Source organism: Garra rufa, chromosome 19, assembly GCF_049309525.1.
Source record: "Garra rufa chromosome 19, GarRuf1.0, whole genome shotgun sequence".
Classification (NCBI taxonomy): domain Eukaryota; kingdom Metazoa; phylum Chordata; class Actinopteri; order Cypriniformes; family Cyprinidae; genus Garra; species Garra rufa.
Window position 1 is genome coordinate 24840318 of NC_133379.1, and position 15975 is coordinate 24856292.

At 37.1% G+C, this 15975-nt stretch overlaps 2 protein-coding genes across 2 annotated transcripts in view; one reads left to right on the plus strand and one right to left on the minus strand.

Moving 5' to 3' along the window:
* Window positions 1-363: 363 nt before the first annotated feature.
* Window positions 364-11318, minus strand: rtn2b (reticulon 2b). Its single transcript, XM_073825015.1, has 8 exons — window positions 11265-11318; window positions 8055-8262; window positions 6458-6596; window positions 5939-6008; window positions 5730-5776; window positions 4505-4563; window positions 3344-3551; window positions 364-901 (listed from the first exon to the last, which is right to left on the minus strand). Exons 1-7 carry the CDS (start codon window positions 11275-11277, stop codon window positions 3461-3463), a joined length of 627 nt encoding a protein of 208 aa, XP_073681116.1. The 5' UTR covers window positions 11278-11318; the 3' UTR covers window positions 364-901; window positions 3344-3460.
* Window positions 11319-13757: 2439 nt separating this feature from the next.
* Window positions 13758-15975, plus strand: part of ppm1nb (protein phosphatase, Mg2+/Mn2+ dependent, 1Nb (putative)) — a 6578-nt gene continuing 4360 nt past the window's right edge. Inside the window, exons 1-2 of the mRNA XM_073824003.1 lie at window positions 13758-14536; window positions 14632-14731. Of these exons, the coding sequence (XP_073680104.1) occupies window positions 14087-14536; window positions 14632-14731 (550 nt within the window). The 5' untranslated portion in view covers window positions 13758-14086. The remainder of the gene's footprint in view (window positions 14537-14631; window positions 14732-15975) is intronic.

Here is a 15975-nt window from a genome sequence, read left to right on the forward strand (position 1 = left end):
TTTGTGCTTTCTAAACAGCCCCCTCCATAAATTTTGAAGCAACATCATTTTACGGATGGTACAGATAGTCTCTTAAAAGCCTGTGAAGCCAATTACCAGATTTTGTTTATCACCATTCTGGCATGGAAGTATTTTAACATCAAAAGACATCCTATATTTGTTTCTGTTCAGCATTAGAATGTCATCTGCAAACAGTATGTAACTGAGTGTTTGGAAATTGCTGTTGCTAGGGCCCTCCGAAGTCTTGTCGAAGGAGTTTGCATCCTTAGCAGCTGCTTGTTTCCCACAAAAGAAGCATTTCTGTGCAAGGCCGAAAATATACGATGTGATGTTTTGTGTGTTGTCAGATACAAAAAAGGCAAATAACATTGAAAACACGTGTTTACTGGGGGTCATGTTGCACAAAAGATGTACAAAGTCTGGGAAGCAAAACAAGACTTGTTTTAGAGTGACATAAATTAGTTTTGAATTGCTCTAACTTGTAACATTCAGTATTAAATATTAAATATGAAATATTAAAACCTAAATTATAAGAACAATCCCAGTGGGAACTGTAATTTTCAAAACTGTTAGACAAATTTACATAAATTTCTGCAACATGCTGTCCTGACAAAGAACTGCTGTGGTTGTATGGTCTCATTGTACCCTCTAGTGGACAAAAACATACTGGCAACTCTCACTAGGTTTAACTTTTTCTATGAAAATCAGTAGAAAAAAAGCCTTGTTGGACAAAATGAACCAATAATTATAAATATTACACAGCTGTATATAGTTTGACAGTTTGAGTTAAATAAATTAATACATTAGGCATTCACCTGGACTTCTCTTGACTAAAGTGTGCTGCTTGAAGAATTTCCTTTCACCATTAAGAAACGTTCTGTAAAACATCACGCTCGTTCATAACCGGGTCAATATCACTATAAAGTGCCCTTTGTTGTCCCCATCACAATCATGGAGTTATTTTGGCCATTTTATGTAATAACACTATTCTGGTTGGATACAAGTAATGTATAAGTACTTAAATACACTTTTGTACAATAATAACTGCAATCAAGTTGGTTTTCTTTATTTTATTCCACTTTCTTCTAATGCATCACTGCCCTTCTCTTGTGTCCCTCATGCTGGACAGCAGACATCAACCAAGGCTATTAATGATAAAATAACACATAATCAAACAAATTTCCACTTTCCCTTATTGTTGTCATTAGTTAATAGCAAATAAAAAAGGTTTTTGCCATTTTATTTGTATTTTTACAAAAATATCTTCAATTTCATATGCGTCCCTGAACTTAATGTCCACCCTGTCATTATGGGTCACTTGGCCCTTTAATTACTAATATGATGCAATCAGTGACATCATCACCAGAATGTTGACATATTTGAACTAAGATTAGACCAAAAGCACCAAGAAGAGTAAGTACTTCATCTTATTTTTCATGTTTATCATCATTATATGTTCATTGTTTGATGTGGTCACACAGAACATGTCCACCCTGTCGGCGTGAAAATCAGAAAAGTAAATATTTTTTTTCTACAAAAGTTTAGGTATATTTTTCAAAATACTTCAAAGTCACCTTCAGGTTAGCTGGTTATGCTAGCTAGGGTCCCACCATGTGCTTAATAAAAGCAGATTAGCTAAAATTGTCCACCCTGTCATTGTCCACCCTGTCATCAAGGCTGTTATGACAGGGTGGACATCAACCGCTGAGATGGGTAACTGAAGACTACGTATCACATTTAATGACAATTTAGAAACAATAAAACTGATTGTGAAAACATATTTTACTGTATTTAATGTGTGTTAACAGAATACATTTATTTTGATAAGTATGGGACTTAATAAAGCTGAGATAGCAAGGTGTTACAGAGAGCGCCGAGATGCAGATCCAGACAGAAGAAAGCAGTATCTTGAGGGAGAGAGAGCCAGGTGGCAAAGAGACAGGCAGACTGGAAAAGAAGAAGAGTGTCAATGAAATAAGTGAGCGTGAGAGGAGAGAAAAGAGAAAGAGATGGAGGGAGGCTAAAAGACAAGCCAGAGCAAAGGCCAGGAGGAATGCTTTGCCTGTGTCAGACACACCACCCATCTCTCCTGAAGCTCAGCATGAACCAGGGCCATCCAGGTTGGAATCTATAGTAGACATTTAGGGATATACTTAAGCTTGTTAAATGTATTTTGAGATATTACGGTAACACTTTCTATGAAGTCATCTCATGAGTATTCATTAGAACAGTTTTAATGTATTATAATTTTTACTTCTTTGTGGTTATAGCTTTTAAGAGAATGATTACCTCCTCATAGTTATAACATATTATAAGCCTAATATCTTGCCATGTTACTCATGTCACTTTACTTAAAGCATACAAATACCACTTATAAGTAACTATAATAATATTTCCCAAAGAACCCTAAGATCAGGTATCAGTTTAGATAAATGTGTAATGTGAACTGTTTGATGATTTTGATGGTATAACATATTATAAGGTTTCTTATAATGCATTATGCATTCATTATAATGCCTTAGAAATACCCTTATAATGTGTTATAAATAGGGGCTATAGAAAGTGTTACCGGTATTACTTGTATGTAGACTATGTCTTGACTGAGTCTCTCTCTTATACGGACGCAAACACAGAAGCGTGTGCACACACAGGCTCACATACTCTCTCTCTCTCTCACACACACACATGGAGTGGAATCTCAAAATAATTAAATTAAGTGTGTTATTATTGCCACTTCTGTGTCTCTTCCTTCAGTTGTCCTCCCTGTCACGTTACCGTCCACCCCGTCATATGTCATTGTCCACCCTGTCATATGCACTTTAACTGAAAATAAATAAAATGTCTTTATACAAATGACAATCTTTAGCATTTGTTCTTTTAGGAATATTTAAGGATAAATTGGTTTTGGATAAATTCTGGTCAGATATGTTTCCTATCTTATTTTTTACTTTAAATGGTATGTAACTCAGGCAGAGCTCTGATAGCAGAACATAGTTTTTTGTTATTTCCAAAGTTTTTGAAGTTCTTTTCAATTTTTAAAAAAATATATATAAGAGAAGGGACAGAAATATTTTCCAAAGGTGTATTATTTAGAATGATAACACTGTCAGAAATATTTGATTTCTGTATCCATTTGTCCCTGACAGGGTGGACATATTTTGTAAGTTGGTCCAAATGTTTTTGCTTATAATTATTTTATTAAAGGTCCAGGAGCTGGACCAACCAGCAATTGTTGAAGTTTAAAGTCTTCTTAAAAGAATAAACATGTGGTTTAACGAAAAACTTGAACAATGTCTTTAAGAAATTTTTATCTGTCAAAGGCACTCTATGGTGATATTGACCCAACCCCCAAACCCCTGACCCTGCTGAACTCGCAGGGCCGCAGCTGCAGCATAAGACTTTGTTTGTTCAGTGTACTCCACATTTCTGCTCCTCACCCCCATCTCTCTCTCCCTCCTCTTCATTTAGTCTTCTGTTTATGTTTTGGTGTGGGGGCAGGGGAAGGTGCTGAGGCTGGTGGAGGTTTGGCCAGTGAAATCACAAGGTCAACTCTAGAAAGAAAAACGAGAAAGAAATGGCAAAAAGAACATATACACTACACATTTCCGCAACCATTTTAGTATATCTTCTCAAGGGATATATTTTAGAGTAGTCAATTTGCAGCTTGTATAGCAGTATAGATTTACTGTCCCCTGAAAATTTGTCAACATACAGCCATTATTGTCAAAATGACAGCCTCAGACCATGATGCTACCACAACCATCCAAGGCAAGACACAATTTTCTTGGCACTCCTCACCAGAGCTTCACCACACATGCTGGACACCATCTGAGCCAAACAAGTTTATCTTATAGTCTCATCAGACCACAGGACATGGTTCCAGTAATTCATGCTCTTGGACAGGTTGTCTTCAGCAAACTGTTTGCGAGCTTTCTTGTAAATCAGCTTCAGAAGAGGCTTCCTTCTGGAAAGACGCCTATGCAAACAGACTTGTTGCAGTGAGCAGCGTATGGTCTGATCACTGTCAAGCTGACCTTCTACTTCTGCAACCTTTAAAGCAATGTTGACAGCACTCATGAATCTGTTTTTTTAAACTTTGTTGAGCGACCCTTGCAAGGCCTGTTCTGAATGGAACCCATCTTGGAAAACCTCTGTATGACCCTGACTACTGTAGTGTAACTCAGTTTCAGGGTGATACTGAACCTCTAATAGCCTTGGCCATCTTTGTGGAGAACAACAATTCTAATTCTCAAATCCCCGGAGAGTTCTTTGCCATGAGGTACCATGTTGAACATCCAGTGGTCAGTATCAGAGAATTGTATGAAAGCACTACTTTTTAAAAAGTCTTTTTAAATTAGGAAACAGATTCATCTTCATATTGCATGACCCGAGAATGAGTACATTTTAGGCATTTTAAAAATGTCATTTTTGGGTGAACTATTCCTTTTTGTTCTCACTTTGAATCGTTTTCATTATGGCTCATGTCTGAATGATGAAGACTTACATTTCGGTGCCTTTTTCTACAAGTTTTTTGATTGCTTTGACCACCTTGTCAATCCTCTCCTGTCAAAAATAAAACAAAAAATAAGTTTAAGTCTGAAATATGTGCACTATAATAAGTGCATTTCTGGTTAGGAAAATGAAGGAAAGGCAAAAGAAAAATAGGGTTTTTACTCGCAAATATATTCTGTGCCTTGCGTAAGTATTCATGTCCCTTCATTTTTCACATTTTATGTTGCTGCCTTATGTTAAACTGCTTTAAATTACTTTTTCCCCCACATCAATCTACACTCCATACACCATAAGGACAAAGCAAAAACAGAATTGTTACAACTTCGTAAATTTATTTGTTTTTTAAAACTGAAATAAGTACATTGCATAAGTATTCATACCATTGGAACTGAGGTTCATCAGACCAGAGAATCTTGTTTCTCACAGTTCTTGAGGTGGTTTTTTGCAAATTCCAAGTGTGAGTCTTGCCACACTGCCATAAAGCCCAGATCAATGGAGTGTTGCAGTGATGTTTGTCCTTCAGTAAGTTTTTCCTATGTCCATATATGATCAGGGAGTTCAACTAGAGTGACCATCAGGTTCTTGGTCACCACTCTAACCAAAGCCCTTCTCCATCAATTGCTCAGTTTGGCCTGGAAGAGTCCTGGTTGTTTTAAACCTCTTCCATTAAGGGTAACAGAGACTATATGCTTCTGCAAACCTTCAGTGCAGCAGAATGTTTTTCTGAACCCTTCCCCAGATGTGTGGCTTGACACAATTCTGTTTATAAGCTCTGCAGGTAGTTTTTTGGACCTCAGGGCTTAAATTTTGCTCTAATATGCATTTTCCACTGTTAGACCTTTTAAAACATGCCTTTCCAAATCATACTCATTCAAATGAATTTGCCACACGTTAACTTTACTCAAAGTATAGTAACATCTAAGGGATATGAATTCTCCTGGGCTAAATTTGAACTCCCAGATAAGGGTATGAATACTTTTGCAATGGAATCATTTAAGTTTTTTATTTTTAATTTATTTCCATATATGTTAAAAACCTGTTTTTTTTTTTTTTTTTTGCTTTGCATTTATGGTGTATGGAGTGTAGATTGATGTGGAAAAAGTAATTTAAAGCAGTTTAACATAAGGCAGCAACATTACAACACAAACAAAATGAGGGGGTGTAAATACTTTCGCAAGGCACTGTATATATATTTTTGTCTTTTTTCACACACTTACCTGTTGAAGTTTGTACAAGAGTGGTAGAGAGAAAGCACATATCACACCTGTTCAAAGGGTAAAAGAATTACTGTATATTAATAGCATTGATAAGATATGATTCACTTCACTCTGACTAAATGTTTTCAACTAAATTGTTTAGTTACTGACATTAGGTCAAAAATAGTGTCAGCTGTGATTTGTGATGAATTTCAACAAGATATCCTTACCGGTCATCAACAGCGTGAGACCATTGGTTTGGACCCCCACATAGCTCAACAAATACAGGAACACAACAAACTACACAAACAAATAAAATACAGTCATTCAGGAAGAAAAAAAAACCTATTTCATTTAGAATAATTTTACTTTAGATTTCTATCATATTGACTTTTATTCATGTGCAAAATGCTTTTAACCAAAGTGAAGGTAGCCTGTATATTTTTATCTGTATTCCCTGGGAATTGAATCTATTGCTAGCACCTTGCTGTACCAGTAACATTATGTTCTTATAATGATAAAGGTCAATTTTTCTTTTTCCAAATACAAATTTCTTTACTTTCGCACATGCTTATTCTCACAGAACCTTTGCCTTTGGGAATGAGAGCACATGGTAATAGTTCATATCAGGACTAATTACGTAAGTGAGTAGTATCCCCTGATGTAGTGAAAGTAGGCCATAAATTGCAGTAAAAGCGTAAAAATTGCTCGGTGTAGCTGAGGTGAGATATTTAAGATGCGTGTGAGACCTTCACAGAGTCCATGATGCTATCGATGAAGAACAGCCTCTTCAACTCGGTGACAGCCGTAGCAATCAGCAGAACGATTTGTTCCGCCATGCGAACTGTGTCCTCATCTGTCAGCGTACGGTCCTCATCCAAATATGACCTTTTTAATAAAGAAAAGTGGACCAGCTGAGAAAGATTACACGTATTAATCCAGACTTATTTGAGTTGCTTTTCCCTCCGTCAAGCTCCTGCCAAATCATTCATTTTTTTTTTAAATTTGCACATCTGTTATACATCTCAAATATTAATATTTTAACCCATGATTAACCTGTATTAGACTACTTTTGAGTGGACTCATCTGTTCAACCCAGCTTGCAAATAAGGTAGATTACAAAACAAGATATCATGACACTAATTGAAAAGATAATTCACCCAAAATTGAATATTGATCACAGTTCTTTAGGTGGTTTTTTGCAAATTCCAAGTGTGAGTCTTGCCACACTGCCATAAAGCCCAGATCGGTGGAGTGTTGCAGTGATGTTTGTCCTTCAATAAGTTTTTCCTATGTCCAGATATGATCAGGGAGTTTAACTAGAGTGACCATCAGGTTCTTGGTCACCACTCTAACCAAAGCCCTTCTCCATCAATTGCTCAGTTTGTCCAGGAGGCCAGCTCTAGGAAGAGTCCTGGTTGTTTCAAACCTCTTCCATTAAGGGTAACAGAGACTATATGCTTCTGTGAACCTTAAGTGCAGCAGAATGTTTTTCTGAACCCTTCCCCAGATGTTAAATTTTGCTCTAATATGCATTTTCCACTGTTAGACCTTTTATTAAGACATGCCTTTCCAACTTCTAACTTCTACAAGCAATATGAATGCTCCAAATATTAATATTTTAACCCATGATTAACCTGTATTAGACTACTTTTGAGTGGACTCGTCTGTTCAACCCAGCTTGCAAATAAGATAGACTACAAAACAAGATATCATGACACTAATTGAAAAGATAATTCACCCAAAATTGAATATTGCCTCATGATTTACTTACCCTTAAGCCATTCTAGGTGTATATGACTTTCTTCTCTCAGATGAATACAATCAGAGTTATTTTAAAAAATGTCCTGGCTCTTCCAAGCTTTATAATGGCAGTAAATGGGTGGTGAGATTTTGAAGCCCAAAAAAGTGCATTCATCCATCATAAAAAGTGCTCCACATAGCAGAGGATTTTAAATATAACTCTAATTGTATTCGTCTGAAAAAGGGTAAGTAAATCATGGGGAAATTAAAATTTTTGGGTGAACTATCCCTTTAAGTCTATGATAATTTGTTCCCTTGTTTAAATCACACTCTGGCCACAATTTAGTAAATAATAATGCCCACAACCCACCGTGCTTTGGAAGAGGCACACAAAATAAAAAGTGTTAAACTACCAATATGGTTTTAATTGACTTGCACTTGTTTCATTGTTAAATGAATTAGTGCACACAAACACAGACAAGAAGAGGGACAAGACTTCTGCTACTACTCCATCTGCTTCAAGAGGTACAGTAAACAGCAGTATCTGTTACATCTTTAGGGTTATATCTGAGTAAAAAGTTATTTGTTTTACAGCGTACTTACTGAAAGGGATGAGATCCGTCATTGAGGCGGACAAGTGTCATGGCTTTGTAGAGCAAACACAGAGGGAGGGTGAAGGCCATAATGCCCAAACCGAGGTTGGACAGGATCGTGATGGCACTGAGCTGGAACAAACAAGCCAAACCCACAACCAAACCCGTAAACACCAGCCCGGTGGTCCCCACATTTCGCCAGTATACCAGATCCAACACTAGAGAGGGTAAGAAAAATTGATGCGTGAAATGTCAGGGAAATAAACACATAAAGATGCATAGTCAGGGAGAATAATGGAAAGATAGAGAAAAAGAGACAGAGGGAGAAATGCAATGACCATGCAGTACTGCTTTGAAGTCAGTCTTAAAGGGGAATGCGGGGGCAGGGGATTTGTGGTGGAGTATTTGGGTGGTCAGACAGATATGCATGTATGTTTGCACAGTGTCTGGTCATTTTTTGTGGTAAAACAGACTATCCAATTACAAATGCAGATTTTCATCCCTGCTTTCAGTTAGTTCACAAACCTTCTTACTTTAGAATTAATAGTTTAAGATGTTTTAAATAAAATATAATTTTTTCCCTTTGAATGTAAACAAAACTATTTGAACATGGACCACAAAACCAGTCATAAGGGTCTGAAAGCTAAAGAAATAAGCTTTTTGTTGATTGGTCGAGATACAACTATTTGAAAATCTAGAATCTGAAGGTGCAAAAAAATCTAAATATTAGGAAAATTTCCTTTAAAGTTCTTCTTATCAATGCATATTACTAATCAAAAATTAAGTTTTGATATATTTATGGTAGGAAATTTACAAAATATCTTCATGAAACATGATCTTTACGTAATATCCCAATGGATTTTTGGCATAAAAGAAAAATCGATAATTTTGATGTATTTTTGGCTATTGCTACAAATATACCTGTGCTACTTATGACTGGCTTTGTGGTCCAGAGTCACATGTATATTATTACAGAAAATGGTAAATTAAAATTCAATCAAAAAGGATAAGCACATTAGCCTATGCCTCATTCCGGTCTGTTCAATTAATTTCAGTTTTAATTTGATAAAAGAAGGCAATTTATATTTACGCAGAATTTATTATGTCATTTTATTGTCCAAGTGCTATGTTATGTAAATGACACATTATTTAAATATATATATATATATATATATAAATATACACTACCAGTCAAAAGTTTCTGAACAGCAAGATTTTTAATGTTTTTTTAACGAAATCTCTTTTGCTCATCAAGATGGCATTTATTTGATCCAAAGTACAACAAAAACAGTACAATTTTGAAATATTTTTGCTATTTAAAATAACTGTATTCTATTTGAATATATTTTAAAATGTAATTTATTCCTGTGATTTCAGAGCTGAATTTGTGGCATCATTACTCCAGTCACATGATCCTTCAGAAATCATTCTAATATTCTGATTTGCTGTTAAAAAAAAAAAAAAACCATTTATTAATATTGTGTTGAAAACAGCTGAGTAGAATTTTCTCAGGTTTCTTTGATGAATAGAAAGTTCAGAAGAACAGCATTTATCTGAAATAGAAATCTTTTGTAACATTATAAATGTCCTTATCAATTTTTATCAATTTAAACATCCTTCCTAAATAAAAGTATTAATTTATATAATTTCTTTCCCCAATTTTTTAAGGTATAGTGTATAATGTTAAAAAAATGCTGATCTTTGGATCTTTCTATTTATCAAAGAATCTGGAAAGAATTTACTCATTGATAATAATAAAATTTCTGAAGGATCATGTGACACTGTAGACTGGAGTAATGATGCTAAAAATGTATCTTTGATCACAGGAATAAATTAAATTTTTAAATATATTCAAATAAAAATAATTTTTAAATAGTAAAAATATTTCACAATATTACTATCTTTAAAAAACATTAAAAATCAAACTTTTGACTCGTAGTGTACTTAAAAATTGTCAGTCATTATTTTTGTCTTGAATTTCAGGCAATGTGAAGCAGGGTGAAAACACTTGAACAGCACAATTAAAGGATGAGCAAGGCTCCGAGGAAAATGAAAACAACTCTGCAAAATGACAGAAAAGAAAAGGTAGAATTAAAAAATTCTCAAATCCACAGGAGTGGCCTTAAAGTTGTCAAGGTCTTGACTGTAAGTGGTCACGTGTCTTATTGCTTGTAATAATAATCAAGGCTAAATGAAAACCTCTGGCAAGCCTTATTACTTTTTTAAAATACTAAATATCAAGGATTTAAAAAAAGTAACAAGGCTTGCCAGAGGTTTTCATTTAGCCTTGATTATTATTACAAGCAATAAGACACGTGACCATCTGCCAGAAACACTTGATGAAACCACATAATTGTCCAACAAAGCTTAGTCACGTTATACACCACAGGCCAAACATGTCAAGTCTGTAAACACACTCAGTTTTTCTGCACGTGAACGTACTAATCTGAATCAAAGTGAATCTAAAAGTGCACCTTATTTTGTACAATTCCAATAATTAAGTGCAAATGTTCAATCTCTGAGACAAACACATGACATAAACGGACAAGACGCCTTCGTGTCAGAGAGTGCACAGACACAGACACAGCGGAACAGCTAATGGCAGTGTGCATCTGCACGCCCCTTCCACTGTGAAGCCAATAGACCAGCTGTTGATTCTGATTATCCTCCAAATGCAGGTGCAAATCTGTGCTGTGGCACACACTGGTGCAAAGCCCGAACGAGCCTTTATCAGATCAATCCGAACCTTCTCTGCATAAAATCTTCCACGTGGCCCTCACTCCTGCTAATGCACTTCATTGTAGCCTAACATGGCCGGGTCAGATTGAATCTCTCCGGGGAGATGTCTGCCAGCACTGCCAAAATAAGACTGTTGAAAATCTCACCTCCTTCATTCAGACATCAATGCCTTCTTTTTTGCCTCAAAATCCTAGAGTCATGCATCTGTCGTCTCCCGAAGGCAATCCATCCATCAGATTCCCATCAGCCTGCCAAGCTCCCATTGGGAAGTCCTGTGTGATGTGCTGACCAGTCAGCAGTATTACTACAGAATACCTCTACTGTACACCACTCAGCTTCAATCTGATCTCCTAACCTCCCCCCCACCACCACCACCACCAACCTCAGTCACTGCCAACCTGCTATTCGCTTAGCAGCGCATTACACACGTAAACAATATAGCTCAGGAGAGCTTGATCCCAGTGCAGCGGAAGACTCTCACCTTTGCTGGCCATTTCTGCTGCTTCCACACCAATCCCCCTCTCCTCCCAGTGCTCCACAAACCCTCTGGGCTTTTTTTGGCCATCCTAGCGTTGTCAGCGGGAAGGGGTTGGCTTGACCTAATAATATCTCAAGCACTTGGACACCCCATCTTTATAAACACACACACACACACACACACACAGCTATCCTCCCTCAAGGGCCGTTCAGAGCTTAAGGAACCTGAGACGTCAGCATGTGTCTGTGTGTAGTCAAGTCTTCATCTCGAGGGAGATAGCTAACCTTAGATACAAGCAAATTACTCAGACGTTTCTTAAAGAGTGCCGTGCTTTATCTTCTCACATGCTGTGAAAAGTGCTGGCCTTTAACACCCAGCTGAAGATGTGTGTGTGTGTGTGTGTGTGTGTGTATTGATGAATTTAATTGATTTCCAAGGGCATTTTTTACATTTGTAAGGGCAAGTTTTATAATCATCGTATTATTATTAAAAACAATATGTTGTCTTTAATGTCAAAAACGTAATTTACCCAATTACTTTAATCAATATTTTAAACTGTGGTCAATAGCAATACAATGTTTAAAACTGTATCTAAATTGTACATGTAAAAAAAACAAGAGATCACAGGGCTGCAATTTTATTGCAAAAATCATTATTGTTGATTATTGCTCTTTATATTGTAAATAATGATTATTAAAATAGATATAGAAAACTATATGATATACTATAACTATATGAAAACTATATAATCGTTTTTTTTTTTTTTTTTTTTTGCTAAATTTATTGGCCATTTTTGCTCATTTTGGTGAAAAAGATTCATTAAGAGCCGGGGGTGAAAACTTTTTATACTTGAAGATATATTTATTTACAGGATAAATTTACAGGATAACTTCTGGGGAACATGCAAGTATGTTCTGTAGCTTCTGAAGGGCAGTACTAAATGAAAAAAAATATATGACATTTAGGCAAAATAAGAAAAATGTACACATCTTCATTCTGTTCAAAAGTTTTTATTCCCTGGCTTAATGCATCATTTTTCCTTCTGGAGCACCAGTGAGCGTTTGAACCTTCTGTAATAGTTACATATAAGTCCCTCAGTTGTCCTCAGTTTTCACCCCCCTGGCTTTTAATGCAGCGTTTTTCTTTCTGGAGCATTTTTGTTCATTTTGGTAAAAACGATCCATTAAGAACTTGGGGGTGAAGCCTTTGTGAATTTGAAGATCAGCGTAAATTTAACTTATTTTGTCTTCTGGGGAACATGTAAGTATCTTCTGTAGATTCTGAATGGCAGTACTAAATAAAAAAACATGATATTTAGGCAAAAAAAAAAAAAACGGCTTTTAATGCATCGTTTTCTGAAATAGTTGCATATGAGTCCTTCAGTTGTCCTCAGTGTGAAAAGATGGATCTCAAAATCATACAGTCATTATTGAAAAAAACAAGGAATTTGTGGGACCTGAAGGACATTTCTGAAGAACATCAAGCAGTTTAACTGTTCAGGACAAACAAGGGACTCATGAACAACTATCACTCAACAAAAAAAAACACAACACAGTGTTAAGTGTATGTAAACCTTTGAAGACCATCATTTTTATAAATTCGACTATTATTTTCTCTTGTGGACTATATGTAAACTTCTTTTACGTAAAATATCTTATTCAGGCCCATACTAAATAAAAAAATATATGTATTATCTTAATTTGGTCAAATAATTAACATTTTGCAGATTCTGCAAGGTGTATGTAAACTTTTGACTTCCACTCTATGTATGTATATATATATATATGTATATATGTGTGTGTGTGTGTGTGTGTGTGTGTGTGTGTGTGTGTGTGTGTGTGTGTGTGTACATGTATATATCATATAAAATGATGAGTAGATGAGTCAGTACTCTAAGCATCCAATGCAATGATCATTCTGCCACCAAACACATTTATTCATGAAGCATTTTTGTTTGCGTCATTCCGTGGACCCACAAAGAGTTGCAAAGCAAAAATAGCTTGTTATGTAATGTTTATAAATGCATTTTTGATTTACATAATTCACTAATCTGTCTGAATCAACCTTTGTTAGAGTCTCCCAAGTTCATATTTGAATATGCCATTTATAAATTCTGCTCAAGGCGAACCATGTTCTTTAATATGAATCACTAAATCTGCCTCACATAACATTAAGAAGAATGTACTATGTGCCTTCTCTCTCTAACTGGGCTGCTGTGAAAATCTGTTATGCACATTAATCTCTGCATGTTAGGTAATCCAAAATTATCAAATGTTCAGCAGAGATGATTAACATAGGGAGTTCAAGAGGAGAAACCGAGGGAGGGAGAGAGAGAGAGAGAGAGAGAGAAGCACTGAACATGTGAAAAGAAGAGAGCCACTCTGCGAAAGGATTGCATGTCGGTGTGTACAACAAAAGGGAGGACACTGCGAGATGATTGGTGCACAGAAATAGCTCAGCCAATCAGAGCGATGACAGGAAAATAACGGGCTCAGACAGAGAGAAAGCTTAGAGAGAGGGAATATCACTGACATATAGAGGAGGAAGGCAACAAAAGTGGATCAAATTGGAAAGAACCACTATGACCACAGATAGATTACATCTCAGGGAGATGTCTAGCAATGGGTAGTCTGACAGAAGGGAAAATTAAACGCTCTACATTGGATCATTCGAGGATGCTTCAAGGTGCAGAATCAGCCTCTCGGGGGATAATGCTGTGAAGGCCCTGAGCAGCAAGGCTGCACACAGCCAAACCAAAGCCAACGAGCTACAGCACAGGGTGGAGGCCGTGAACAGATTCAGACGAGAGCGGAAAAAAAGATACCATGAGGACATCCAGGAAAGGAAGCGTGGAAATGCCTGCTTTTGTAAGGCAGCTGGTGAAGGAGACAGAGAAAAGGGTCACCTCCTTCTTCAAAGGGGGACGAGGGGGAGGCGCCGGGGAGCTGTCTGAAGGCGAAGAGGGAGGAGAGGAGGAAGGGGTCATCCCTAGCCCCTACTTGGACCGACCGGTTCTGGACAAGCACATGCAAGAAGGCTGTGCCTCCTGGGGACTTACCTACGCCCTGGCCAGCATGCAGGGTTGGAGGGCCCACATGGAAGATTTCCACAACTGCTTCCCTCAGCTAGGAGGCGAACTGGCCCACTGGGGGTTCTTCGCTGTATATGATGGACACGCAGGGAGCGTCGTGGCCCAACACTGCTCCCGAAACCTGCTGGACCACATCCTGGGCACAGGTGAGCAACAAGCTGTCCTACAAACAGCAGGACGTCTTGTATCCTTTTGGCTTGTACTATATTTGTACATTGATAGTCATTCGGGAGCACGGCAAAGATTGCTTTTGATGAGAACTCTTATTGATCTCTTTAGAGTAGATACAAGAGCAGGGGTGTCCTGGAGGACCAGTATCCTGCAGAGATTTGCTCCAACTTGCCTCAGCACACCTCCCTGAAAGTTTCTAGTATGCCCAGTAAGACCTTGATTAGCTGGTTCTGGTGTGTTTAAAGGGATAGTTTACCCAAAAATTTTAATTAGCCCATGATTTACTCACCTTAAAGCCTTCCTAGGCATATCTGACATTCTTCTTTCAGACAAACACAATTGCAGTTATATTTTAAATTGTCCTGGCTCTTCCAAGCTGTATAACTGTAGTGAATGGTGCCCCTGTTTCTGAATCCCAATGATATATGGAATATATCATATTTTTTATGGTGGTTGTCCAACTTTGAGATAATCACCACGTTTATAATGAAACCATTATATTTAAAAATATGTAATAAATATATTTATTTATTCTTGTATTTATCGAAACAAGCAGAAAATAGTACAAACTTTGCTAACGTGATTGTTTTGAACAAGTAGGCTAACTTAGACATTATTTACAAAAAAATACATTATTTTTGCTGGTGAGCCTTTTAAACCGTGATTGTGATGCATGTGATGCATGATTTTATGGTGAAATTGTTATTTTTCGTGTTAATCAAGTCAGTTTTGATCAATAACGATGCACTGTGGCTTTAATCCAGCGTAAGCGGCGCAGCAAAAATAGACTCGGCGGCAAAACGATCGCGGCACTGACGCTTCTGCTCCGCTCCTGCTACGCGCTGACCGGAAGCTGGAGATTCCAGTTTATAACGTTTTAAAAAAACATTTTTATTAGACTAACACATCTCTTCGCATCAAAAGGCCTTTATTAACACCCTAGAGCCGTGTCGAGTAGTTTTATGATGGATGGATACACTTTTTTTTGGGGGGGGGGGGGGGGGGTCAGAAACAGGCACCATTCACTGCAGTTATACAGCTTGGAAGAGCCAGGAATATAAATATAACTGCAATTGTGTTTGTCTGAAAGAGAAATGTCAGATATGCCTAGGATGGCTTGAAGGTAAGTAAATCATGGGCTAATTTTAATTTTTGGGTGAACTATCCCTTTAATCCCTTTAAGCTAAACTTTGCAGGACAGTGGCCCTCCAGGAGCAGGGTTGCCAGATTTCACAACAAAACCCGCCTAGTTGCTATACTGAAAACTTGCCCAATTGCAGTCTCCTGGTAAAAATCTCATTCCGGGGGTAAAATACCTTTTTTGGCGAGCATTCCAGGGGCTAAATATTACATTAATGAGAAACAACATGAAAAACAACCCACGGCAAGAGTGTTAAAGCAGCCCAATTCTGCAGACTTGACAACACTGTCCAAGAGCAAGATTGGACATCC